Raw genomic sequence first — 26,935 nt, forward strand, 5'->3', positions numbered from 1 at the left:
CGCCCCGGCTGCTCCGCGCCCCGCGGGGTATTATAGTAGGATTATAGTGGTTATATGTGCCGGGAGCGGACACCTCGCGGGAGGAACGGGCACCCTGCGGGAGGAACGGGCACCCTGCAGCGGACCGGGCACCCCGCGGGAGGAACGGGCACCCCTGGGCAGAACGGGCACCCTGCGGGAGGAACGGGCACCCCGCGGGAGGAACGGGCACCCTGCGGGAGGAACGGGCACCCCTGGGCAGAACGGGCACCCTTCGGGAGGAACGGGCACCCCGCGGGAGGAACGGGCACCCCTGGGCAGAACGGGCACCCCAAGGGCGGAACGGGCACCCCAAGGGCGGAACGGGCACCCCGAGGATAGACCGGGCACCCTGCGGGAGGAACGGGCACCCCTGGGCAGAACGGGCACCCTTCGGGAGGAACGGGCACCCCGCGGGAGGAACGGGCACCCCTGGGCAGAACGAGCACCCCAAGGGCGGAACGGGCACCCCGAGGATAGACCGGGCACCCCGCGGGCGCCGCCGGCCCGGCCCACACAGACCCCGCCGCCCCCCTGTCGCCAGCCCCGGCCCCGGGCGGGCCCCGCAGGCGTGTGCGGAGCGAGCGATCGGGCAGCCAGCGCTGCTCACGGAGAGGGACAGAGTGACAAAACCACAGGCGTGGGCATCCCCATCCCCATCCCCATGAGCTCCGGCAGCCTCGGGATGGGCTCACCTCGGAGGGGAGAAAGCTCCTGCATTCCAAATTCCCCTCCGTGTCTGTGAGGGGAGGAGGAAGCAGAGCCGAGGTTTGGGGAGCAGAAGCACAGTTTGTGTTCCTGCTTTCTGGCAACCTTTCTGGTATATTTACAAGAGATTCCCTCTTGTTCTGTGCCTTCCAGCTGCCTACCTTAAAAGGCCAGTTCTAACCTAATTTGAAACGGGGTCTGAGAGAAGCAGTAGAGTGGCATTTACTAGCTGGTGCAGTGATGTCTGTACCCTGCTCGGGATCATTTTCCTGTTGGAATGTCACCGATGGAGGAAAGGACACAAGCTCCCTGTCCAGAAACTATAGTTACTGAAGTGTTCATGTGTGAGCCCTAAAGCCACACTTCACCCAGCCTCTTGCTCATCCTCAGCCCGCTGAAATCTGGTGAGTAACAAAGTGTATTTCAGTAATAGAACCTTGTTTTCAAACCCACAGAGGATTTACTCTGGTGTTTTACTGTTTCTCTTCACTGGCATAAAGATACTGTGCAGGTAGGGTCAATGGGGCATCTTGTTTTTTTCCTTATAATTCACTTCAGGCCTTCCAGGGAATTGCTAAGTAACTCTGAGTAATTAAAAAAGTCATTCTCATTTGTTTTCTGGCATGGACACTGGGCAGAATGTGTGACATCATTACCCATCCATGGCAACAAGCTATCGTGAACCAGTAGGGCTTCAGCAGTAGGATCAGTTAGAAGGAACATTTTCCTTGAGAGAGAGTGTTTAAATAAACACAGTAATCATCAACACTACAGACCACATTTTGCTCTGCAAAACTACTGAAAGGTGTATATGCCGGGAATATAATAGTCTCCATATTTAGGAATACACTGTTAAGCAGCCACAGCATCATTCTGAGCTCTAGCCATCTATTTCTCACATCCCCAAGTTGCATCTGTAATCTGTGAAAATGCCTCTGTAGTTCCACAAGCCAGGCAGCTGCTACCTCCTTGTAATTGCAATGTTTGGGTGATACAAAGTTAATGAAGCAAAGTGAAATGTTTTGTTAGACTAACTAATGCATGAGACAAAATGAGCAGGCCTTGGGGCACCACTCTTAACTGGGATCCCAAGCTTGTCTCTTTTTTTCCCAGCTATATTTGCAGAGTTGCTTGAAAGTTTAAATTAGCCCCACAAATACTATGTCTTAGAGGTTTTACGAGTTCTCTTCTCATAAATCTGAACCAGAGGCACTCATACACCTGAATCACCACTCCCCTGCAATGATCTGCCACTGTCATCTCCCAGTTAAATCCAAGGGAAAGCAAAGGGTATAGAACTGCAGGAACATTTAATCCAGTTGGGTACAAGCTGTTATCATGCATGAGATGCTTATCAGTGATGCTCTGTGTCTTGGAGAGGTTTTGTTCTAATCTTGGGGCCCACAAAGTTTGCACATGTGCTCATTTTTAGAAACATTATTAAATAATCTATTTTAGCCATCAAGATGTATGAGGTCCTTGTAGACTCTGCCTAGACTAACTTTACAGCAAACCCAAGTAAGAACCCACTAAGCCCAGGTCCTTTTTTGACCAGACTGATGGCAAACATATCAAGAGCACATCAACTCTACATAAAGGTTTCATTTCCAATCACCATAATTTTTTAGGCATTCATTCCCATGCTAGGGAACAAATAATTCCTGTAAAGTCAGAAAACCAAAAACACAGTTAACAAAACAATTTCATGTATTCATAGGGAAATGTTTATAATGAAAGGAAAAAGCCAGTAGTGCAAATTAGTTTCTTTAGAAACTCAGTTTCGATTTCCTGAGGTCTTTGAATGTTAAATTAGGATCTTTAGCATTAAAGATTTACATTTTTAATCTAGGCTTAGCTCTATGGAGAAGGAACACTTTGCTTTGCATAGACAAGGTGTTGGCTGCATCTGCCAAAGTCAATCTGCTGCTCAGAACAACAAAGATAATTCAGAATATGCTCTCAAAGTTGCAGTCAATCATTAGTCCACAGAGTGTGATGCAGCAAAATTATCAGTCTCTTCCAGCCTGAGAAGGGCAAAGTTTGTAAGTAACTTTTACCCTCTCTGCTCTGCTTGCAGGGTTGCCTGGCTGCTGGAGGATTCAGAGGGCATTGTGCTCTGGGAATCACCAGCTTTGCTTCCCACGACTTTTCCTGGGTAAAATTCATCTCTAGGGCAGTTCCTTCTCAGCTGTTCTGAACCCGTGCTGTTCAGGTGCAGCAGAATCCCACTGAATTCCTCAACTTTCCCCAGTGTTTCTTTATTTCATAGCCTCTGCCCTGTCTGTATTTGTGAAAAGGTGACTGCATTACTAGAAGTAGATTGTTTGTAAACTGAAGAAAGGAGGGATTCCCACAATGTTTACCCACCTGACTGTAGGAAAGCCAGACAGTGCAAGTATGCCAAAAACTATAATTAATTGCTGCCATGGCAACAAGCACAATCAACACACCTAATTTCATTCACAATCCTTTTCCAGGAAATATCACTTTTTTTCTCCTGTTTATGTTGTTGTTGTTATTGTTGTTGAATGAAGAATTAAATTCAAATGCAGTTTTACCATTCAGCCTTCCAATAAAGCTAATGGGATTCTGGAGTTTATTGTTCTTTTAAACTTACCACAACTACTTCCCCTGTGGCTCAAAAGAGAAAAGCTGTTAGACAATATACATTATTACAATCTTCAGATTCACTGCCCTTGGAAATTAGTAACTATTGCTGGTTGATCTGAGGTTTGGCTATTCCTTCTCAGATTTAATATTTTCATCATGCACTTGTACACATCCAGTTTTGAAGAGTCACAACCTGCAATGAATTTAAAAAAAGACTGAGCAGTCACAGTTTAGCTCTGATGAGAGACTACAAGACACAATGTCCTGACTCTTACTCATTATTACCTGATCTGCCAAAAAACCCCATGAAGTGTCAGCACATGACACTGAATTCAAAGGGGGATTGCAGAAGGGACATACCTGAAGCAACCAGCACAGCCAGCTCTTTGGTACTTGATAAATGAGTGAAACTGGCCCAATTCATCATTTCAAACAAGCAATTAAACCTTGGTAAAGTTGTCTGGCACGTGAGATAAATTTAAACAAATTCCTAAGTCACATGGCTGTGAGGAAGACAGGAAATACAACTTAGGTGCATCCTTAAAAAAGAGGTGCATCTGGGGAATGGGCTGCCGAAGCCCTCTTGTTCGTGGTACAGAAACTGCAGCTGCCTAAATAATTTTCATTATCACCCACGTTATAACATCGGTAGCCACAGATATTCTGCCACGAGATATTCCTGCCCTGCCCAAATATTGTGCATATGTGAAATGAGGTATCAGAATTTCTTAGAAAAGCAATTGCAGCAGCTCCATTTCTCACATAATGTACCTTTGTGTTTAAAAGTCCCCATGTAATGCATCTTTTAAGCTACTTCTCTAATTATACTAAGCCTGTGTACCAGTAAGTGCCTCTTGCTGCAGACTGGTGAGATTTTGTGACAAATAAAATCTGCTTTGCCTGCTTAGTACTCCATAGCAGTGAGAACATGCCAGCAGAGAGAGACACTGCAGTAATAATTTATGTGGCAGTGTATCACCACGGGAAGTAAAATAATGTTCTGCTCTTTCACAGGAGACAGATAAAAGGAGGACAAATCTCCAAAGCATTTTTGTCAGATATTCATCCAATAAAATTCCCCACAGAAAGTGCAATGAGATATGTGAATAGCTTCTGTGTTTTCACTTTATTGCCACTCAAAACTCTTGACTGTAAAAATAGGGAAAGATTATTTCATTATTTTAATAATTATTTTATTAATGCTTAGCCTTTGTTGAGGAAGGCAGATGATGAGAAGGAGACATCTAGAAATAGATACAGAATGCAAATTACATTCCAAGGTTTTTTTAATCATTGACTAATACTTCCTACTACTCAAAAAAATACAAGAATCATCTTTAGCAATTGACATTAGCATCATATAACTAGAAATTAATATGTAAATGCCCACTTTTGAACAAAATCCTCCAGCTGAAAGATAAAACAACTTCAGCAGCCCCTGCAGACTGGCAGAGGAGATGAACTGGAACACAGATGGGAGCTTGGAACACACCTCTGTCTGTGATTTTGCACAGAGGGCTGGTCAGCACGTCCAGCTGCTGTGCCCTGTGCCCAAACACCACTGCACCCTGACTGACCACACAGCCCCAGGGCCAGACCACTGCCAGCTCTCACCGCAGATGAGCTCAGCTGGGAAATGACTGCCTAAGACACCACGATCCAAAACGTAGATACTAAAATCTGCTGGTCTAACTCCTAGGCAAATTTCTGCTGCTAAAGCCTCCCAAAGACTCTGGTTATGATGTTTCCACTCAGTGACTAACTCTGTCTTGTTTATTTCACCTGGTTTATACGTAATTAAAAACTCTTCAGAACCAAGCAACTAAATCCCCAATTCCCTAAACAAGTGAACAGCTGTTGCCCCAGCTAATTTTACAGTGGTACTGGAATTGACATTATCTGGACTAAGGCAGAAACGTCTATTTGCCTCCGCAGAGGTTTTCCCACTTTGTTTTCAAGCCGTTTGTAGATTTTGCACGGCATTACAGACGAACCGAGAGAGAGCAAGTGATGCTAGAAGCAATTAATAAAAGAACGCGAGTAGGAAACGCGTGTTGAATCTCCGAGCAAGTCCTGCGGATACTTCAGCGCAAGCCTGACCTGCGCGGCTGCCTTTGGCAGGCTTTGAGCGGGGTTTAGTGCCGGGTGAGGCTCCAACACCGGCGAACCCCGGGCACAGCGGGCACCGCTCGGCCCGCAGCACCCGCGGGGGCCGCCGGGCAGCGGCGTCAGCGGAAGGAGCCGGAAGGAGCCACAGCGGCACGGAGCCGAGCGGCGGGGCGGGACCCGAGCGGGAGCGCCGAGAGGTGGGAGCTGTGAGGGGCAACGCGGGAGAGGTGGGAGCTGAACGGGGAGAAAAGTGGGATCTGAGCGGGGGAAAAGCAGAGAGGTGGCATCTGAGCGGGGGAGAAGCGGAGAGGTGGCATCTGAGCGGGGGAGAAGCGGAGAGGCGGGACCTGAGAGGGGAGAAGCGGGGGAGGTGGGATCTGAGCGGGGAGAGACGGGGTCCGAGCGGAGGAAAGCGGGACAGCCGCCGGGGGGACGCGGGACCTCAGCGGGGAGGAGCGGGATGGGCAGGTCCGGGATCCTATCGGGGGACGTGGATCCTGCCGGGGAGAAGTGGGATAGGCGGGTGCCACAGTGGGGACACGGGACAGGCGAGTCCCACCGTGGGGACAGCTGGGTGCCACCGTGGGAACCCGGGACAGGCGGGTCACATCATGAGGCCCATGGCAGGCGGGTTCCACCGTGGGGACGCGGGACAGGCGGGTCCTGCCATGGGGACAGGCGGGTCACACCGTGAGGACAGGCGGGTCTCACCATGGGGCCAGGCAGGTCACACCATGAGGACCCAGGACAGGCGGGTGCCACCGTGGGGACCCGAGACAGGCAGGTAACAAACACCGTGAGGACCCGGGCCAGCGGATCCCACCATGGGGCCAGGCGGGTCCCACCATGGAGCCAGGCGGGTCCCACCATGGGGCCAGGCGGGTGACACCATGGAGCCAGGCGGGTCCCACCATGGAGCCAGGCGGGTGACACCATGGAGCCAGGCGGGTCCCACCATGGGGCCAGGCGGGTGACACCATGGAGCCAGGCGGGTCCCACCATGGAGCCAGGCGGGTGACACCATGGAGCCAGGCGGGTCCCACCATGGGGCCAGGCGGGTGACACCATGGAGCCAGGCGGGTCCCACCATGGAGCCAGGCGGGTCCCACCATGGAGCCAGGCGGGTGGCACCGTGAGGACCGGGCCAGGCGGGTCCCGCCCTCCCTGCCCGTCCCCGCGGAGCCCCCGCACTCATCTCCCGCAGCGCTGCGCTGGCTCCCGCCGGGACAGGACAGGCTTGGAGCTGGCAGAGTTAACACAAGTGCGCAGCCACAGATACAGAGACACTTCTGAAGGCGGGAGTGTTGTGAGTGTGGATAGGTACGGTGGTCCGGCAGGGAGGGACTAAGTTATGACGGGTCTGGAGCATCTCTCTTAGGAGGAAAGGCTGAAATTGAGAAGACCTGACTGAGGAGGGCCTTTTTAATGTGTGTAAACATCAAAGGGAGGGCTCAGAGCACGGACCAGGCTCTGCTCCCTGGACTCAGCAATAGGGCAGGAAATGATGCCCAGGAAGCTCCACCTGAACGTGAGAAAGAACTTCCCTATGCAGGGACCGAGCCCTGGGACAGATTGCCCACAGAGAGTGTGGAGTGTCCCTCACTGGAGACACTCCAGAACCATCTGGAGACGATCCCGTGCTCCAGAATGACCCTGCCTGAGCAGGGAGGTGGGACCAGGTGAGCCACTGTGGTCCCTTCCAGCCTGAGCCACTCAGTGATCTTGTTCGAGCACAACTGGATAATAGCAAATTTAGCATAATCATTCAGGATGGTAATGCCAGCACAAGAAGGGGCCTTATTCCCTTTGAAAACCTTGATTAGGCATTGTAATTCTCTGCAGTCATGGTAACATTTGGGTTTTTTTCAGGGGAGGTTGTTTGTAACACAAGCAAATTAGCAGCTCTTCTAAAATACACAGTGGCTGCCACTGAACTACTCACAGTTATATATTAGAGGATTCTGTAAAAGAGAGCCTTGGAGCATTGCTACTTTATTGAACAGTGTCATCTGACTTTTATCTTCTGAAATACTGCTGGAGCAATGTTCAGGCAGTGTCAGGCTACCACTAAAAGCTGCCTGTGTTTGGTTTTAGGTTGAATATCCTGATGAGGAACTTGTTGTCTCGGAGCGTGGTGGAGCTTGCACGATCCCACCTTCGCAGAAGCGATGTCCTGAGTTTCCCTTGGTGAGCAAAACTGTTGCTGGACCCCTGTAAATGGAAGAGAATGGAATCCCTTTGTGGCAGCACTGCATGAGGGCTGTCTGAGCACTGCAGATGCTGCTCTCACCAGCACCCCATGGCAGATTTAGCAGAGGAGGAGATGGATAACCCCACGTTCAGCAGTGACACTGTGCTGTCTGATGTCCACTTGCACTGCCCAAGCAAAAGGCACCTCATGGTACGACTGAATGCAGTTGGACAGCCAGGTAATGGGTGCTGTGTTTTAACTGTACTCAGATCTTTGGAAGGCTCAATCCTCCTCTGAGTGGTTGATATTAATAGTTACATATTTTATTCCAGCTATAAGCAGAATCACCTCCTACACAGTCTTTAGAAAGAGGGCTAGCTGTGTTATCCTTGTGAAATTAACTCCAGAAATGAAAACTTGTAGACAGCTTGTCTTAAAAATTAAACTTTAAATTGCTTTTTGAGAAAAAGTAACCCAATTTACTCACTTATAGATTTAATTTAATGGTTCATTGAGCAATATTGTCAATATAGCACTTTGGGAGTCATGATTTAAAATAAGGTTGTGATGTTTCTTATACACAAACAAAAGATGAGAACCCAGGGGTCTTAAATAGTGTAACTTAAGTTTAAAATACAAACCATCAGTAATTAATTTATCAAGTTTAATTAAATGTTTATGTGATGACTTACCATCTATTCCAGGGAAGCATAACAGCTTTCTTTGGGCTATGTGGTTTTTTGGGGGGTTTTTTTGTTTGTTTTTTCTTGTTGTTTTGTTTTGGTTTGGTTTTTTTGGGGTGTTTTTTGGGGTTTTTTTTTTTTGTTTGTTTGTTTTTTGTTTTGATTTTTTTTGTGTTGGTAGGGTTGATTTTTTTTTGCGGGGGGCGGGGTTGCTTCAAAAAAAATGTCAACAAGAAAACTCAACACAGCAATGGCTTTAACTGACATAGAATTTGAAGAGTCAGGCTATAGAGGAAATGAGTTGGCAAATGCCCCTGGCTGATTGCCAGCTTGTAGGTTGCCATAAAGTTGTCAAGGGAACTGACCTTGAAGCTGCTGGCAAAATGTTCTGTACAAAAGTCCTGCTGTGACAGAAGTGTTAATTGTTTTTTCAAACCCAGCTGTGACATCAAAAGAGTAACTCCTACAGCTGTTCTGGTGTATGACAATGTGAAAAATTATCAAAGTAGTCCTGACAAGGAAATGAATAATAATTTTGACCCTATTCAGGTCAAAACCCAGGTAATTAATGCTGTGGTGGATCTTCATGTTGTTTGATGTGTGTAGCTGTGACTGTGCTTGGTGCAAAGAACCTTTCAGCAGAAGGAAGTGACAGCGTGTTCTGCCTACTTCAATGAGCTCTTTGCGGGAAATTCTTCTGGTTATTGAGACAAGAATTGCATGTTAGTATTACAGCCTTTAGTGCCATAACAATCTACCAGGGCCACTGTGCTGTGTTTTGGGGAAGTTTGTGGGGATTTAGTCTTTTCCCCTTTGAGTCAGTTTGCCTTTCCACTTTTTGAATGCTGTGGAAATGCAGAGGATCAGAATGGACTTGGAGAACAAAGCATTTCATTCACTGATGGCAAGTCTATTCCAATTAGTTTCATTTGGTCATCATGCAAGCAGTGGAGACTTCAAAAATTTGTCATGCTAGGACAGGCATTGAAGATTTTATTAGATCCAGCTAAAAATGGTCTCACTAGACAGAAACCTCTGTCAGATTTCAGTAGACCACCTTGGAACATCTTGCCTGCTAAAGAAACTGGAATAGATTTCCATAAATTGTGAAATTGTTGAAGCAGTGGTGGCAAGCACTTTATCTCTTCCCTTTTGTTGGGAATGAACACAGATGGAAGGACTATGGAATGTCTGTTCTTCTTTATGTGTGGTACTCAGGCAGTACAGATTCCTGTAATTAAAATTGCAAGGCCCATGTTTTAATAACTTAAAATTTTAATAGAAGCTATGTCACTGAGTGATTGTTGTAAAAGATTTTTAATTAATTGGTCATTAAGAATAGCTTCAGTCGTTTAATCTCTTTGAATAATCAGTTTGAACACTGAAAAAAATTACAGAAGTGTCAGCTTTGCGTCCTGTGCACTTATTTCTGTTCTTATATACTGAGCCAATTTCAAGGCTTGAAGTTGCTTGAATTCCTAAAGACTTTGCAAGCAACAAACAAAAATTCAACTTGCATTTTACTAGAACATTTTTCTTTCTTACAAGATAGGAATCTTAACCAAAATAAACTAATTCTAACTTATATTAATTCTGCTTTCAACTTAATTTGAACTTCTGTGAACAGAACTTTTGGAGGATGTAAGAAAGCATCTCCTCTTCCAAGAGTTAAAATAAATATTACTAAATTACTAAATATTACTAAATCAGACTAATAGTTAAAATAAATATTACTGAATTACTGCCAATAGTTAAAATAAATATTACTAAATCAGATGGACATGCCCATTGTGGCTGTGCAAATGCTGAGTCAGCCAAGGACTGTGAAAGTGCTTTGCTAATTTTTGCTGACAGAACTTAATAACAGAAGTATTTCTTCATAGCAAATAAAGCTGTATTTCAAGTTACCTATTTCATTATTTACTCTATAGATTTTTAATTCATGTAATGCATGCCAGAATCTCACGCATGTGGAAGGTTCTGCCTCATCTGGTGTTTAACCTTTCCCCCCACACTGTGTTCTTACAGTGTTCCTGTCATATTTCAAACTCCTTTGGAGCACAGAAGATTTGGCATCTGGGAAACACGTGAGAGAAATTACCACAGGAAGAGAGCAGCAGAGCAGAAGTGGAGATGAGCTGTGTGACAAGGACAGGAGTAACGTGAAAGAAAAAGGAGAATTGAATAGTGAAGGAGTGGAAGCTCTGCTGGATGATGATGGAGACTTGGAAGTGGTCAGAAGGCCTCGAGGTGCCTCTGATTTGCAAGCAGAGGATCTTTTGAGGGATATAGTGTGCCCTGTAATTCTGATGAAAGGGAAGGAAGATGCTTTTGAAGATGAAGAGCAGGAGTGCACTTGCAGTGATGTTGTTAAAATAGGTAAATAACAAGGTTTCAGTCAGGGAGAAATGTGGCAGATACATTTCAGTAAAACAAAAGAAAAATGGGTTTTCTTTAGGGATGGAACAGCAGTTTGTTAAGTGAAAGAAAATATTGATCACAATATTTTGATATTGCAAATAAAATACTACAATATATGTGATATTGCAAATAAAAATTTACCTTTTTTCTCTGGAAGGGATTTGGGCAGTTGTATACCATGGAGAACTCAGTACTCCTTAGTTAGAATGGGTGTTTGGCATTATCCAGCATTATTGTATAGAAGGAAGAGTGTTTAGCTCTATATTTAAAAGGGAAGCATAACTTTAGTTTCAAACTTGCCACTGTGGAACTTGATTTGAACAATTTAGAGGTAATTATTTTCTGTTCTCTCTCCTGTCCACAGAGCACACTATGGCAACCCCCTTGGAAGACGTTGGTAAACAGGTACGTGTTCTGCCTTGTAGTGTCTTGATTTTCATGGAATGTGCTTCAGAGCTGCTTCAGTTTTAAGTGCCTCCCTTGTCCCCAGGTCTGGCGTGCTGCCTTCCTTCTGGCTGATCACATTCTCTTTCAAAGGGACACCTTCAGGGGCTGCTCTGTGCTGGAGCTGGGAGGTGGCACTGGAATTACCAGCATTATCATGGCAACAGTTGCCAAGAGAGTTTATTGCACAGGTAAGGCAGTTTTTTCAGTTAAATATTTTCATGAGACTTGCCAAAGCAGTTCTTTCATCCTGGTATTTTCAGACTCATCCGTTCACTTATACTTAATCATTTTCATTAGTGCATATCAATTTGTGTTATTTACTGAAAAATAGCAGGAACTTTCTCAAGGGGCTGAGAAAGCTCAAGAGTTTAAAAGCAAGATTTGTTGCAATGATAGTGTGTCCAGATTAAAATAGGTAGTGTAGGAATCTATCTTCTTTCTTCAAGGGTTGCTCAGAGCTTAGAACTGAAAGACAAAAGGAAGAAGGATACTAGGGGAACAATTATCAGTGGATAGAGTTGCTCTGAATTTTCCTTAATCTCATGGGCTTGAGAGAAACTTTGAGTATTAATCTGAGAGGCATACATGGCTCATACAAAATATTCTTGTTTTTAATATCATTATCACTTCTTTTCCAGATGTTGGTGATGATCTCCTGGCCATGTGTGAGCAAAATGTTGCATTAAACAAGCACCTGATGGAGCCAGGAGGTTGGTGCTGTGTGGTCAGATTTTGACTCTCTGCTTTAGCCCAGGTGCTGTGTGAAAGGCCATTTGTGACTGATGTGATCTTTCTTCACCCCCAGGAGGAGAAATGAAAGTGAAAGAACTGGATTGGCTGAAAGATGAGTTCTGCACTGGTAGGTGCTTATAATGGCTCCTTATAGACTGGGCTTGGTGTTTGGTGTTGCATGTTCAAAAGCCTCTCTTGGGCCTCAAAGAAAATTCTGATTAATGACAATATTTGATACTGCCAGTTGAAAGGGTTTTAAGTTTATTAGACTTTCAAGTAAAGATTCTTTTAATGAAGAATAATTTTTTAAAAGCATGATAAAATAGGAAGATAATTCACAACTTATATAAGGGTATATCTGGGGTTTTGTTTAAAGGTGTGCTTTCATTAATGTATTTAAAGCTGTGATCTTGCTACAGGACTGTGAATTCTGAAGTGAAAGAAAACTTTTGCTTGCCAGTCAGCCTTGGGAGGGTTGGACATAACACAGAGGAAGCAGAGGACTGGGGGAACTTCAGAAAATGAGCAGGGAAGGTTTTGATTTCCCTTGAGTGGTGTGCTCTGTTTATGGAGTAGCAGCTGCCCACAGGAGCTAAGGAGTTCCTTTTCTCCAGTCATTTGAGACAATTAATCATAAACACCAAAGCCATATTCTTTCTTCCAGATCCTGAAACTCCTTATAGCTGGTCTGAAGAAGAGATTGCTGATTTGCTTGATCACTGTTCTGTGATCATGGCAGCTGATGGTAGGGAAATATAAACAGTAAGCTTTTCAATCAAACACTCAAGCATTAGGAGTAATAATTTAAATGTACCTAGTTTGCTTTTAAAATCTAATAGGTCAGATCCTTACCTAATTTGACAAAGCCCTGCCTTAAGTGTTCTTGTCTGTATTTTTCTTTTCTTTTATTTACATTCTGAATTAGCAATTATGAGAACAGATGTTGCAAGCTGTAGCTCTTCCTTTTCTTTGGTGTGTCCTGCTTTCAAAGGAGATCTGGTTATAATGGTAAATTAATTGTAGCCTGGTGGGGGGTTTTGTAAGGAAAGAGGCTCTCTACTCTCTGATATCCTGGGTTTTTTTAGCTTTGTAGTAAGATTATTTCCAGGCTGAGAGAATTCTTGTCAAATCTTGTAAATTGTCTGGTAAATTATTCCCATTCTGATGAGAGAAAGCTTAAAGAAAGCCATAAATAGCAGCAGTGAATATTCTTACAGGGTCAGTTGTTGCCATTAAAAATGTACTTTGCACTTAGATAAAAGAGTGACTTGTTTGATTTGAGTAATCAAACTAAGACCTGCTGTTTCATAATGGACACTTCAGTAAATTATATCCTTAATTATACATATGCTCCTAATCTTGTTTTTTACAGTGTTCTATGATGATGATCTGACAGATGCCTTGTTCAGAACTCTGTATAGAATCACACACAACTTGAGAAATTCTTGCACAGTTTACTTAGCACTGGAAAAGAGGTGAGTATTATCAAGAACTTAATATAAAAAGCACTAAAACTTTGTATGTTTTAATCAAAGTTTGGCTTCTGATTTTCATTGTATCAGATGATCACAGGCTGCAGTATGTGCTCAGAATAAGCTCTTTCTTTTTCTACATGCTTAATTTTTATCAGTTCAGGATTTGAGTTTAACAGAAGTTTGCCTTTTGTTGTCCTACCTTTGCCTCACCTGAGATGCCCTCTGTGCAAATAAGGATAAATAGGTGGCTAGATTGATACAATGCCTGATAACATTTGCTGTCTATTTTTGAGGTCACAAAATGGAATCAAGTGGTTTAGAATGAGGGTATTTATTTCTTAGCTTGAGCAACTCTAGAACAGTTTCTCTTGTTTGCTTTCAAGGAATCAATGAACATTTTTAAGTAATTGTGTGTTGCAGTCCATTCATAAGCTGATGCACAAATAGGCTTTGCTTAAATCTCTAGACATGTGCAAGTAATAACTCTTCCTGTGGTTTGCTGCCAGGCGTTTGTCCAGGAAGCCAAGCCAATGATTCTGTTGTGGCAAAGTGCCCTAAAATCAATGGGAAAGTTCATTCAAGAGTTACTGTGCACTGGTGCTGACATAACATCTTCTCTGCTTTTCAGGAATGGGGAGTGTACATTTTTTTGGCTGCTGAAGGGAGTTAATTATGCTGAGAAGATTCATTTTTTTCATTAGCTGAGGGAAGTTACACACCTATTTAAGATGCCAGTATAGGAGAGATGTTTCAAATGAATTACTGTTTTGCCAGGCTGAACTTCACTTTAAGACATATGGATATCACATGTGAAGCCTACAGTCACTTTAGAAATACTCTAAATGATCTGGAGAACCTCCAAGATGGAAAAATGAAATATACAGTGGAGCACATTAAGGCTGATTTCTGCCAGTTCCTTGTTTATGAACGGATTGAGCAGTTGGTAAGTGGCATTCATGAAAATAAATGTAATGTGTCAGGCTAATCATCTCAAATTAGTTATCAGCTGTTTATGGAACATGAAGGAAGAGCAGAAGAGTAAACATTATCTTCTATTTGCACTTAGTTTTTTTTTTTTTAAATGATCCTTGTTTGTGCTTACATAATCTGTACTAGATTGTCATGTCCCGGTTTTGGCTGGGACAGAATTGATTTTCTATCACCAGCAGTAGGGTGGCTGAGATTGCACTCAGTTCCTCAAAGGAGAGAGACCTTTCCTTTGTAAAATGCCATTTTTGTGATTGAACTGGAAAATGGGACCAATATCTCTTCTCATTTATTTTCTTGTAGGAGAGCTTTCATTTCACACTTTCAGTAATTCCTTTCCCAGTTCAGAGTTCAGGACATAATGTTCTAATATCTATAAAGAAGTCAATTAGCTGTAAACTTCTGTTTTTGAGAAACATGTCAGATATATTATTTCTGGTTATCTAATTACCTCTCAAGCACTTATGGTTCTCTTTCTCCATTTTTTCCCAAATTATCTGCTCTTAGGAATATTATGCAGGGTAACAGCTAACAGACTTCTAGAACAATCCAATCTAATGAATCTTTTCAGAGAAGATGCAAATTTTGCACTGGATTGCAAATCTGGTACCAAGAAATTATGTTATTTTTGTGAACATACTGTGTGTACACATGGTGAGGTGACAGGAGCCACTTCATGTGATTGATTTATTTTACTTAATTCTGATACCTTCAGGCATAAAACATGTGTAAAACTTGTTTAAAAGTTTAAAAGTATACAAAAGTAACCTGGTTTATAGATAAATGTGTAAACTCATTCCCTGGCTGCTTTGAGGAAGGCTGCTGACCCTTGAAATCTCTGCATTTTTAAAATGTCAATGTTTTTATTTATCATTAAATCTATTGCCACAATTCAGAGATGTCATGGTGAAGAGTGTGTGATAGTCTGCTTAATTATCCTCTGTGGAGCAGACAAAGCATATATTAATATATTCTAAAGAAATGAAGTGATTAAGGATTTTTCATCCTTGTTGTCTGTAGGATTGAGAAGGGGGTTTGTGTTTATATAAGCCATGCATTTGTGAGACTTTGATTCCTCAGTAAATTTTTTCTTCAGCTGTTTTTTTACCAGCATTATTGAAACCATTTGTCAACACAGGCTAAGAAAAATAGCAGGATTATCAGTCAAAATACATAGGATTAGCAGGATTATCAATCAACATCATGCAGATCAGTGAATCACAGAATCACAGAACATTCTGTCATCCACAAGGACAATGGAATCCAGCTCTTAAATGAATGGCCTCATACAGGGATCCAACCCACAACCTTGGCATTATTAGCACCATGCTCTGACCAACTGAGCTAATTTCAAACTATTTTAAAACAAACTACTTTTTACTAAACATACATTTTTGTTAAATCATGCTACAAGAATGAAGCAATCAGCTATAGTGCTCTGTTTCAAATAATTGTTCCAGGAAATTACAGACATGGATTTGGTATCCATCCATTTGATAGATGGATACTATCTATAGATGGAGGTATAGGGTATGTCTTAAAACTTGTCTTAGAGTGAGCATGTGGAATTTTTTCATAATTCCAACCTACTGATGTGAGAAAATACCTTTATGTGTTTTTTCTACTCATGCAGGAATTGTGGAAGATCATGGCTGAACACCTAGCGTGACAGGCCCATGAGGAAAGAGAAGATCTTTACCTAAGGAGAAGGGCTGTTTTGGTGTTGTGTTAAGATGAGGGTTTTCATCCCAAGAAAAGCCTCTTGCTGGTGGAATTGTGTTCTCAGAAAGTATTGCAATGCAGTTTTGCTTTACTTATTTGGTATTGGCACTTTGTTTCTTGGACTTGTGCAGTTGGAAGTGGTTTCTTTGATGTTTCCAAGTACCTGCTGGATGCCAGGCAGTGGCAGTGACAGGGTGACTTGCTCTTTGGGTTGATGACTTCACTTTTAGAGTTTGGCAAAGAAATATTTAACCTTTTCCATGTGGCTGATTTGCAGATGTCCTGCATTTCCCTTTTCAGCTTACACAACATGGACACTGTTCTCAGTCTTATCCCAGTTCCAAATACAAATACACATTATTTGTATTTATGGACACTTGTGAAACAATGTTCTGGACAAGACTCTTTTGTCATGAAAGAACTTTTCTTTAAGAAATCTGCTTATGAAACTTGGCCCTTAATTCTGAGTTTGTCCTATATAAATCACTCTAGTTTAGGGCCACTGTCTGACTTGAAAGGAAACAAGATGCATTTTGTTTGAGCCTCTCAAAATACTCCACAGAGGTTTTGGAGTACAAGAGGTCAACCCTATATTGTCCTGCAGGAATTTTAAGCTATTCTGTCCTGGGCAGGTTGTGGATGAGAAGGTACCACATGAAGGGAGATGTTACAACTCCTGAAATATTTGGAATTCTGTCCTCAGCATATACAAGTGAGGCTGCGGGTAGGGAAGTGGCCAAGAATGTCTTGCCCAAACAGAAGTGGGCCTCCAATATCTTTCTTTTGGATTAAAATAAACATATTTATTGAAGCTTTCCTGTGTTATTAATGAATCTAAAAATCTGCTTGCACTTTTATAAATGTTATGTGCTCTGCTGTGTTTATATCACTTTGCCACGGGAATCCTTGTGCCCACTGCTTTCCTCAGCACCAGGAGGGTGTCAGTGATGGAGCTGTTCCAGCCTGGGACTTGTGGGAGTGTGAAAGATGTTCATTAGAAGCATCTGAGGGACTTCTTGAAAGCCTGTTTTACATTTGGTGTAGGTCAGTTATTGCATAATCTGCTTGTGTGTCTTTAATGGGATGAAAGGTTATTAGATGATGATGGCCATTCCCTGTGAGTACAAAGTAAAAATTACATTATGTTAGCACATATCTGCCTAGATTAATACAAAAATTCTCTCTCAGAGCCCTCATTTGAACTTCAAAGATGAAAAACTGTATTTTAATCCAAAGATTCCCAAACTAATGTTTGTTGGTTTGTTATGTAATATTACTAACTTTGGTAGATTCAACTACTTTTGAATGTAGCTGCTTATTTCAATAGTGATTTTTTTGAGGGCTGTACAAGAATGTACAAGGCTGATGTGAAATGGTGTGAGCAGTTACAGAATCCTGTGGTTTTTCTCACACAGGATTTCTCAAAGTCTTTGGAATTATCAACAGAAACTCAAGACCTATGAATATTTCTAGTCAGCTGGAGAGATTAAGTTTTCATTTGGAAAACTGATTTTCTCTTTTGCTAAATAAAGTCCTCAGACAGTTGGGAGCATTTCTGGACCTGGTTGAAAAATCCAGCAGTCATCCAGATGGATCATTTTCTGGAGAGAGGAGCATAGAGGAGGTGAAGGAGAACCTATGGAGCCCTCAAAGGGAGTAGTGTCTTCTTGGGAAAAATCTTCTTGGGAAGTCTGGCAATGGATAGACACATGATCTTCCAGGAGGAATCTGGTTTGAAACAAATGATTTTCACTTTTGTCACTGCCATATGGTGCAACAACAAATGCCTTTTCTCAGTCTCCACCCATCTCCTGTTTTTATCTCTTAAGAGAAACAAAGTTAACACAATTATAGAAATTGGTCAGGAGAAGAGCTTGAACTTATATGGGACACCCAAGTAAGCATTGCAAACTAATTGCATTTATTTCTTTCAAATCTTTTTTGATGTGAGACTTGGAGAGTCGCTTTGCTGTGAATGTCTGTGTGTCATTTTGCAGTAGGAAAAAGCTGAAGACACTCCCTTGATGGGATAGATTCTGTGTATTTATCATTGTTGGGTGTTCTCAAGTGTAGGTGGCTATTTGTGGGCCATCCTGGTAGCTCCATCTGCTGTACAACACTTTGAGTCAAAACATGTTACAGTTTGTTCAACACCCTGTTCCTTTCTAGTTTGACAATGTTGTATTTGGAGTAACAGTTTAGGTGGCATGCGTGGTTCTGCACTTCTCACCTAGACCTGCAGATGAAGCTACAGTGGAAATAATCCTGAAATGAAGGTGGTGTTTAATTGCCTGCTTTTTGGCAGCAGCTTTGCCTCCAGCAGTTTGGGGTTTTCAGGAAATATTCTAGGAAAAAGTGGATGTACTTTTTGTGTGTTGTGGTAGGAACTTCTCATTCCTCAGAAGATGAGGACTTAAATTGCATCTCAAAGTTTTATAGCAGGAAACTATCATGAGATTGTTCATTAACTCAACTGTTTGTGGACTTCTACATCCACCACTAGTGCCAGTTCTTTTCCCTTTTCACCAGAGAATTAAGGGCTATGCCCCTGGCAGTTGCATTTCTGGGTTTTGTTTTGTTTGCTTTGGTTTTTTTTGTTCTGGTAGACAACACCTTAAAACTTGGAGAAATAATTTTTTCTGAGATTTCTACTTACTGAGCTTATTTTATGTTCTAGTTTTATATTTTCCCTTTTCATGGTGTTGGTTATAGCAATTTTGCAATTTACAGAAAAACTAATTGTAAGTGTAGTTTTCCATTGGATCAATGAGACATAATCCATCTACTCCTGTGATCAGCCAGGGCCACCAGTGGGGATCTGTTGCTGGGGTATAAAGGAAGAGCAGAGCAGCTGTTTTGATAGCAATGGATATCTGGGTTCACACTGGAGTTATGTGTAACTGTGCTCCCAGTGTGGCAGTGCAGGGTGTGTTAGCAAAGCTGATTTTCCTCAGTCCTGTGCCTGAAACCACATTACCCAGTCAGACTGGCACGAGTGTGACAGCCAAAGGCTGCTGGTGGTTTTAAAGACAGTTACTGGTGCTGAGTGTTGGGTACAGGAAACTGAAGTGTGCTTCTGAAAAGTGGGTGCTGCATTCCTGTCTGCTTGTTATGGCATGGCAAGGAAAGCTGCCTGTCTCATAAGCCTGCAGTGATTTTTCAATCTGCAAGTAAATTGAGAACTATTCACTTAGTGAATAGCTAAATAACTTGTCTTTAAAATGCAGTTCACCTCCTGAGTGTGATCATGGCATTTGTAAGCTGAGCACTTTGGAGGTTCAAGTGAAGTAGGATTTGAAAATGAGCTCCTTCTTGCTGCCAGGCTGTCGTGCTGTGACACAGGTCGAGAGGTTTGTGCTCTTTTACAGACTCATCTTGACCCTGACCTTCTGTGTGTCCTTTGCATCTGTGCTGGAAGTTGATGCATTAACAGAATAAAGCTTCCTCTTGAGAAATGTCTGCCTCCTCAAGGTGCCAGCAGTGCAGTCAGCTGTGTCAGTACAGCACATTGCCTCAGAGAAAGTTTCCCCCAGCAGATGGCACATGGAATTTCTTTAATACCAGCACCTAAAGGCAGTAACAAAATATCTACATATATATATATATGTGTGTGTATGTGTGTTTATTTACACATTTCCCAGGCCAGCCCCACTGGTGTGAGCAAAAAAGATGCAAAGGAACATCTCTAGCTTGTGAGCAAGCTGAGTGTATTCTCTAAGCTTTTTGAGCAAATATTCAAATGGGATACTCATCAGATAGTAAGATATGCAAAATGTTAATAATAATTAGAAGTAACATAATTTCTGCCTGAAAGTTAAATAAAAATGCATATAATAAATTAGGCAAGAAAGTTGACAGGGAATTAGACAAGATAGCAGTAAACTTTACTTTTTTCATGCTCTGTTCTTGTTCTATGGGATACCAGTAGCAGGTTTACATTGTAGCATGATCAGAAGGGGCACCAAGAAATTATCTGAAATTATCTGTTCTGTATGCCTCTCAAAGCAGAATCATATTAATCTGAGAATCTTGCTAAGTGTTTGTTATCAAAGGCTCTCATCACAGAGATCCTGTATCTGTTCTAGTGCTTCCTTGTCCTTTATGATACAAATAGCTGACTGCCATCTGAATGGCTCAACTGCCGCCTCTCTTGTGATTTTGGGCCATTAAATCTTTCTTACTGGAACAGACTGACAGACATGAGGGTTCTGGGCAGGGTGAGTGGAAATGAGGAGGCATAGATGGCCTGGCCTCCAGTGGTGTGTGCAGGGACAGAAGGATCCTGTAACAGCCTCTGCAAATTGATGGTGCTGCAGCACAAAAGAACAGCTCTGGCCTCTCAGAGCCTGCAGCGTTCCTGCCTCGCTTGTGTCCTCTCCATCTCTCCTCTCTGGTGGCCTTCAGCTGCTCTGCCACAATTGCTGCTCCAGGATTCTCCCTGGATCCTCCCACGGAGGTCATTGAGGGGTGAGTATGACAGCTCCCATCTCTTGTGTGCATCCCTTATGAGCGCTTCCCTTTTACCTTTTGAGTGCGTCCCTTATGAGTCCCAGCTCTGAGAAGTCACCTGGACAGGGAGAGGGTCCCCGTGTGCTGCTCACAGGAGAGGGACGGAGGTGACATTTCTCTTATTGGCCTTTTGTAGCCAGGTCTTAGGCTTTGAAGAAAACCAAGGCTGTGAATGAGACATGCATTCTGTAAGATAAGAGTCCAGGTAGGGTTCGACATGCTTGCCATAGGTTATATTGTGGATGAGATACATAATAATATTTATTACTGGGCTGGAGCTTCAGGGGCAGCATTGTGCCTAATGGTGTAGCAGAACCAAGCAGCAACTGAGCAGAAGAGCTCGGTATGGGATTTGGGCTGCTTTAGTCCACTACTGTCCACAACAAAAACGTGTTTTGTCTAGGTCAGTCTTAAATGCTGGTGAAGATTTGGGTTTTAAGTTCAGAGTTTGACATAACACTAAGTTTAATTTGAATTTCTAATCACAGATAGAAGACCAAAAGACTTTCTCAGTTGCTGCCTTTGCTAAATTAAGTACGTCCCAAGTAGCAATAAGGAAAGGACAGTGGATCTTCGTGGAGCTGTAACAGTGCAGGCACAGACTCCCAGCGCGGTCAGCTAAGAGGCTCCGCTGCGCTTCTCGCGGGTGCGCGATGGATGGAGGAACCAGGCTCCGCTGCACGGCGGCTCCCGGAGCAGGGGGCGCGGGCAGGCGGAGCAGGGGAGGCGGGGAGGAAGAGGAAGGAGGGCGGGCAGGGAGAGGAAGGAGGGCGGGTAGCCCTGGCCGAGGGACGCGGCCGCTCCGAGCCCCGCCGCCCCGGCCCCGCCATCCCTGAGGGTCCGGCCGGCCCCGCCCCTCCCGACGGGGGCGAGCCCCGGCCGCGCTCTCCCATTGGCCGCGGCGGGCGCGGGGCCGCGGGCCGCGGCGCTGATTGGCTGCGGCGCGCGGGGCGGGCGGGGCGCGGCGGGGCCGGTAGGACGCGGCCGGCCGAGCGCAGCGCAGCGCACCCAGCGCAGCCCGGCGCGGCCGCCGCAGGACCCGCGCAGCCTGCACAGCCCGCACCTCCCGGTGAGCGCCCGAGCCCCGCGGGGCCGCGGACGGGCCGCTGCCTTCACCGCCCGCCGCTCCCGCCCGGCAGCGGGACTCCCTGCGGGGCCCCTCTCCATCCCCGCGGGCGGCGGTGCTCGCGTTGCCGGGGCAGCCGCGCGTCTCCCGCCGCTCCCCGGTGCCCTTCCGCCGGCTCCCCGGCCCGGCGCACCCTGCGGACAACGGGCCGCGATCGCAGGGCATCCGCCGGCGGGCGGGGGTCGCGGGGCCGGTGCCGTGCTGCCCGCTCGGGGGCCCTGCCCTGCCCTGCCGGACCCGGGTGGATCCCGGCGGGGCCCGGTGCGCTCCCCGTGGGGAACCGAGGGGCCGGGAGGGTTCGTGGTTCCCCGCGCGTTCGGCCGCGGCGGGCGGCAGGGTTGGGATGCTCCGTGCCCCGGCACGGACCCGCGGCGGGCGGGGGGGCCCGGCACGGACCCGCGGCGGGGAAGGGGGAAAGGGAACCGGAGGGCACCGAAGAGAGCGGCCGCGTACCGGGGGGAGAACGGCGGTGCCTTTGCGGGGAGGGCGCCCTGGCTGAGGTGCTGCAGGCAGCTGAGTAATGGTGTTGGTGGAGGCCTGGTGCTGCACTTAGCTGGGGTTCAGCCGGGCTTTTCAGTTTCCTGTTTTCCATCTGGTGCTGGCGATGCAAAACCCAAGCAGGAGCCAAACCTCACGCTTTGGTTCGATACATCCTTAGCATCACTTCCCTTGCAGTGCTTAAAGTGGCGCGGGGCTCTTCAGCCAGAGCTTTGCCCCTGCCTGGTTTGTGCCTCTGTGGTTCTCCATCTCTGTTTATTTCATAAGGAAATGATATACAAAGAAACTGAACTACAGTGGGAGGTTTCCAAGTAATTTTGTAATCAGTAATGAAGGTTCAGGCTTACAAATACTGGATTTTGCCCTACAGTTCAAAGGCACAGTTGATGGATATGGGCTCTTAAAAGGGTCTTTGCTCTTACAGTTTGAAATAAGGAATTTGGTAAAGGTTGAAAGCCAACTGGTGTAAAAGGAGGGTAGTAGTATGGTTACCTTCTGGAAGCTCTGCAGTAAGGAAATTACCTATGGAATCCTGTTATAATTGGGTTATTCTGTTATAAATTGAATTAGCAATTTTGCAGTGCTTGCTGCACTGTTTTTTTGTTGTAATTGTCTTTTCTGTAGTGTCAGTATTGGGCAAATTCTGTCTGGGGGCAGTTTGTCTTCTCTGACTGGAGTTACAAATGCAGACTTGGAGGTCAGTGTTTCAAATGCAGGATCACAGCTCACCATACTGAAGCACAGTGTATGCAAAGAAGGGTAACATCTGGATTTTGTAGTGTTTCTCATCTGTAGTGTTTAAAGCACTCATCAAACATCACTGGTCTGGCTGTATAGATGGGAAAGCTGTTATTTTATATTGTAATTTTTATTACATGCTGGGTAGCCTTGTGGACTGGGAATCAGTGCTCAGGTCTTCTGTGCCTGCAGTGTGTGTGTGGCTTGTCCTGGACACCCCAAGTGCAGAGGACAGTGATTCAGAGATCTGCAGATAAATGAGGACCTGAGTCAGTACATGTGTGGTGCTATCAGACAAGCTCACCTCTTGCAAATTTCGTGTGGGAAAATGTGATAAAACTGTTTTATTAGTCTTTCATTAGGCCTGTAGTCTTCTGAGGGATGACAGCCTCAGAGGCGTACTGTACAGTGAGGTGTCTTGTGCATCCAAACACAAAGTAAAGTCAAATAAGTGGATAAAATTGGATATTTATACCCAGAGGCAGTAAGCAGGCACAGCATGCAAATAAACACCAAGCAAATCAGTAGGTGTCCTGCTGGCAGCTGTGCTGTCGTTGGGAAAGGAGAACATCCTGATCCGGTTTTTTTCAGAAGCAGGGAGGAATTCAGATTCTTGCCTGCCATGTCTGTGTTCATTCCAACCATCTCTTGGGGGTCAAACCAGCAGCTTGGGGTTCTCAGGTGGTTTCCCTTGCCCTGTGTGCGTGGTTTGATGCTTAGCAGCCAAGTCTGAGAGCAATTTATCCAGTGCCTTCCTTGCCCCCGGGCACGCTGGGCAGCAGCCCAGCTCTATCTCTCTGCCTGTGTGGGCAGGTGCAGCTGCACAGGCACCACTCCTGCCCTGGCAGTGCAGAGTCTCCCTCTGGGGCTGTGTTTTGAGGGTTGGGCCTCAATTAAAACAGCTCAGATCTTGTCATGATGTACCTGTGCTGCTGCTTAGCCTTGTAATTTCAGGAATTATTAGAATTCACAGGATTAGAGTTCACAGCTCTAAGGCAAATTGGATCTGGTTCTTGGCTTACAAGCTCTGTTTCATGGATTCTAGGATTGAGAGTCCATTCCAGAAACACTGCTAAATTTTTTTGTGTGTTTCAATTACAAATTAAATTCCTTTCTTACCCAAATGAAAGCAGCTTGTGGAAGTGTCTCAGGAGAGAAGGCTGTTGAGTGGCAGTGTGTGTAGGTGCTGTATGAACAGGGTGGCACTCACTGCCGTATCTATTGTAAAGATACAACTGGATTGCATCTTTACATCTTGCTGGATTGGCTGTATACCAAAAACTTTAAATCTAATGGGGACTCTGAACTTGGATGAATCTCCTTTGCTTTTGGCTTTGCCTTTGTCAGAAGGAGCAGGGAGGAGAATAGATTTTGAGTAATTCTCAGATTTCACGTAAGACCTTTCTCATTTTTGTTTTCAAATACATTTTTGTTCCTCCTTGTATTTTGCACCTTGTCCATCTGTGTGCACCAATTTTGTTCAAGCAGGCTTTTCCAGTAGTGCCTGTTCTTCTTTTGCAGTTCTTTTTAAGCTCTTAAGAGTTTTTCAGGCATAGTGATAAGTCTGAATCTAACAGTGAGGTATCTTATGTCAATTGGAAGAATAAGGAACACGAAAGAGCTGGGTTCCATCAGAAGGAAAGCAGCTGGTGCTGGTGTGTAGGGAGCTGTGAAAGTACAGGTAAGTAATGCAAAAATGACACACCAGGAGCAGTGAAGCTTAAAGACCAAGAATCCACTACACAGGTAATTATCACTGTGGGCCCATTGCCTGTGGAAGGGTGGATGTGCTTTAAAAGTTATGTAACAGATTTATCTTTCCAGAGGCTGAAAACACCCTATTCTTCTTAGAGATGGATCTGCTTTCAAGTTTTTCTTTATGTATAGAAGAGGTTGCCTTAGGGGTCAGAGCTGCTACCAACTAAAAGTAGATAATTCTTTCAGCCACTGTTTTGTGGCTTGAAAACCACCTCTGTCCCCTCTTAGTTTTCTGAATGTTGTGATCATGGTCCTGTTGCCTGAAATGACAGCTATGGCCCAGGAAAACAGAGAAAGTGATGTTTTCATAGCCATATGGTGTTTGTGCAAAAATAGCAGTATTCTGGGGGTTTTCCAAAACAAGCAAAGTGTCTAAAACAGGGAATATTGTTATAAACTATTTCTGTGGCTTTCTGATCTGTGGGAGTAAGGTTCTCTAGTGTATCCTTGTATGAGATTGTTTGTCTTTCACAAATTATTTGACTCTTCATTTCCACATTTAGCCAGTACTAGAAATTCAGCAGAAGAATGAGGTAGGAACCTTGCTTAAGTGTTGCAGCTCTTGGCTGTGTGGAAGAAGCAGCTTGTATCTCTTGCTGCCCAGTAGAGGTGCATCTACTTGCAGCAGGGAGAATATTTTTGGAGGGTATGATTTTTCTTGTTGGAAAGAAATCCCACTTTTTGCAGCATGGAGTTTAGTTGGCTTTTCCTAGTTTGTGCATTTGGAGAATTTTGAATTTTGTGTGTGACAGCTTCTACAGCCATAAATTCTGTTGTGGAAATGGATGCATGTCCTAGCAAGGGCTGGACAGTCATGGAATGATTTTGTGGCTCCAGCAAGGAGCTGATCTCATGAAGGGCGAGGGTTGGGCACCTGCAGTGTCCAGCACACAGGTCTGCCCTAGTGATGCACTCAACTTTTATAAAATAAAAGCTGTGCTGTCCTGTTTGATGTGAGAAAGCACCAAAGTCACTCAGCTAAAAGTACTGCCTTTAGTAAGTGAATGCTGTCAGCTTGAAGAAATGTGAACTTTGTTTTTCACACTTAATTCCCCTTTGTAATGTCTTCTGCCATTATTTCAGTGAACCTCTCCCAGTTTTTATGCAGGAGATAAAGAATTTGTGTAATAAGTGCTTGTGTTGTCAATCAAACTCCTGCTTGGGGCTCTGGCTGAAAGGCAGTGTGCTGTAGAATTTCTCTGGCAAGGTGCAAGGCACTTTGAAGGCAATAAAGCTTCAGACTTGGTGAGTTTCCCATTTACATTTTGTAATTTTCCTGAAATGCAGTTGGCATTGGCAGGGAGTGTTTACCTTCTTGTGGCTCTTGGGAAACCTGGCAGTTTAAACACTGACATCTAGTTCTGCTGGTGTTCCTGGGGGATGTTCTGCAAAAAGTCAGCATGTCTCAAATACACTCCAGGTGACAGAATGAAGTGCCAAACTTACTGGTTTAGCTGTGTAGGTGTAATTCTGGGAGTAGAAAAGACTTCTAAACCTATCTTCAGCTTTCCCTTATCTCAAACACTTAAAAATAGACCTTACTCCAGCAGGAATTTCCCTTGCTGTCTCCAAACAAAGTTCACTTTTAATTTTACAAATGAAAATACATTGCTTTGCAGCTGTTCTGCCTATATATAATTTTGTTTTACTTAGAAAATTTTTAGCCATGGCATCAAAATGCCTGAAGTTTGAAACCTGGTGAGTTCAAGTACCTTGAAAATTGTCTGGATAATAGAGAAATTGGGCAATCCTGACCTGGCACCTGCTGGAATACAGTGATCCAATTTAACCCTGGCCTGCTTGGGTTGTGCCAATGTGCCTTTTCCAGGGTGTGGGCAGCTGGTGGAACCCAGACTGTTGTGGGAGTGCATCCCTGGGATGTCCTCCCAGGCAGAATCTGTTCCTTTTCTCAGGAGGGGGCTGCTGTTGTGGGAGAAGCCTGTACATGCCTCCTTTGGCTTCTGGTGCATTTGTATTCTGTGCTGGCTCCCTTGGGGTGCCTTTGCTGGGTCAGTGGGAGCTTTGGGTTCAGGTTCCTGTGTCCGTGTGCTCTCTGTTCCCCACAGACCATGTCACTGTGCTGGCTGTATGGGCCGTGTTTGGGACCATGGGTAATCCTGGAATTGGGATCAGAGCTTCTCTCATGCATTTCCTTTCATCTCTTCTGCCATCTGCACGTCAGGAACACCACATTTCCTCTCCT

General features: G+C 44.6%; 2 protein-coding genes across 3 annotated transcripts in view; both read left to right on the plus strand.

The window, feature by feature from the left end:
• Window positions 1-5,591: 5,591 nt before the first annotated feature.
• On the plus strand, window positions 5,592-16,914 carry METTL22 (methyltransferase 22, Kin17 lysine). Of its 2 annotated transcripts, XM_058816060.1 has the most exons (11): window positions 5,592-5,642; window positions 7,540-7,874; window positions 10,348-10,698; window positions 11,105-11,145; window positions 11,231-11,375; window positions 11,826-11,897; window positions 11,993-12,046; window positions 12,584-12,664; window positions 13,292-13,394; window positions 14,169-14,337; window positions 16,015-16,914. In XM_058816060.1, exons 2-11 carry the CDS (start codon window positions 7,745-7,747, stop codon window positions 16,048-16,050), a joined length of 1,182 nt encoding a protein of 393 aa, XP_058672043.1. In that variant the 5' UTR covers window positions 5,592-5,642; window positions 7,540-7,744; the 3' UTR covers window positions 16,051-16,914. The 2 variants fall into 2 exon arrangements, with proteins under 2 accessions (XP_058672043.1, XP_058672044.1); XM_058816061.1 differs by lacking the exon at window positions 12,584-12,664.
• A 4,692-nt stretch (window positions 16,915-21,606) lies between these two features.
• The window catches only part of ABAT (4-aminobutyrate aminotransferase), a 49,553-nt gene continuing 44,224 nt past the window's right edge, over window positions 21,607-26,935 (plus strand). The window contains exon 1 of the mRNA XM_058816390.1: window positions 21,607-21,681. The gene's annotated coding sequence lies outside the window, so the exon portion shown is untranslated. The remainder of the gene's footprint in view (window positions 21,682-26,935) is intronic.

This window comes from Ammospiza caudacuta, chromosome 17, assembly GCF_027887145.1.
Source record: "Ammospiza caudacuta isolate bAmmCau1 chromosome 17, bAmmCau1.pri, whole genome shotgun sequence".
Lineage (NCBI taxonomy): Eukaryota > Metazoa > Chordata > Aves > Passeriformes > Passerellidae > Ammospiza > Ammospiza caudacuta.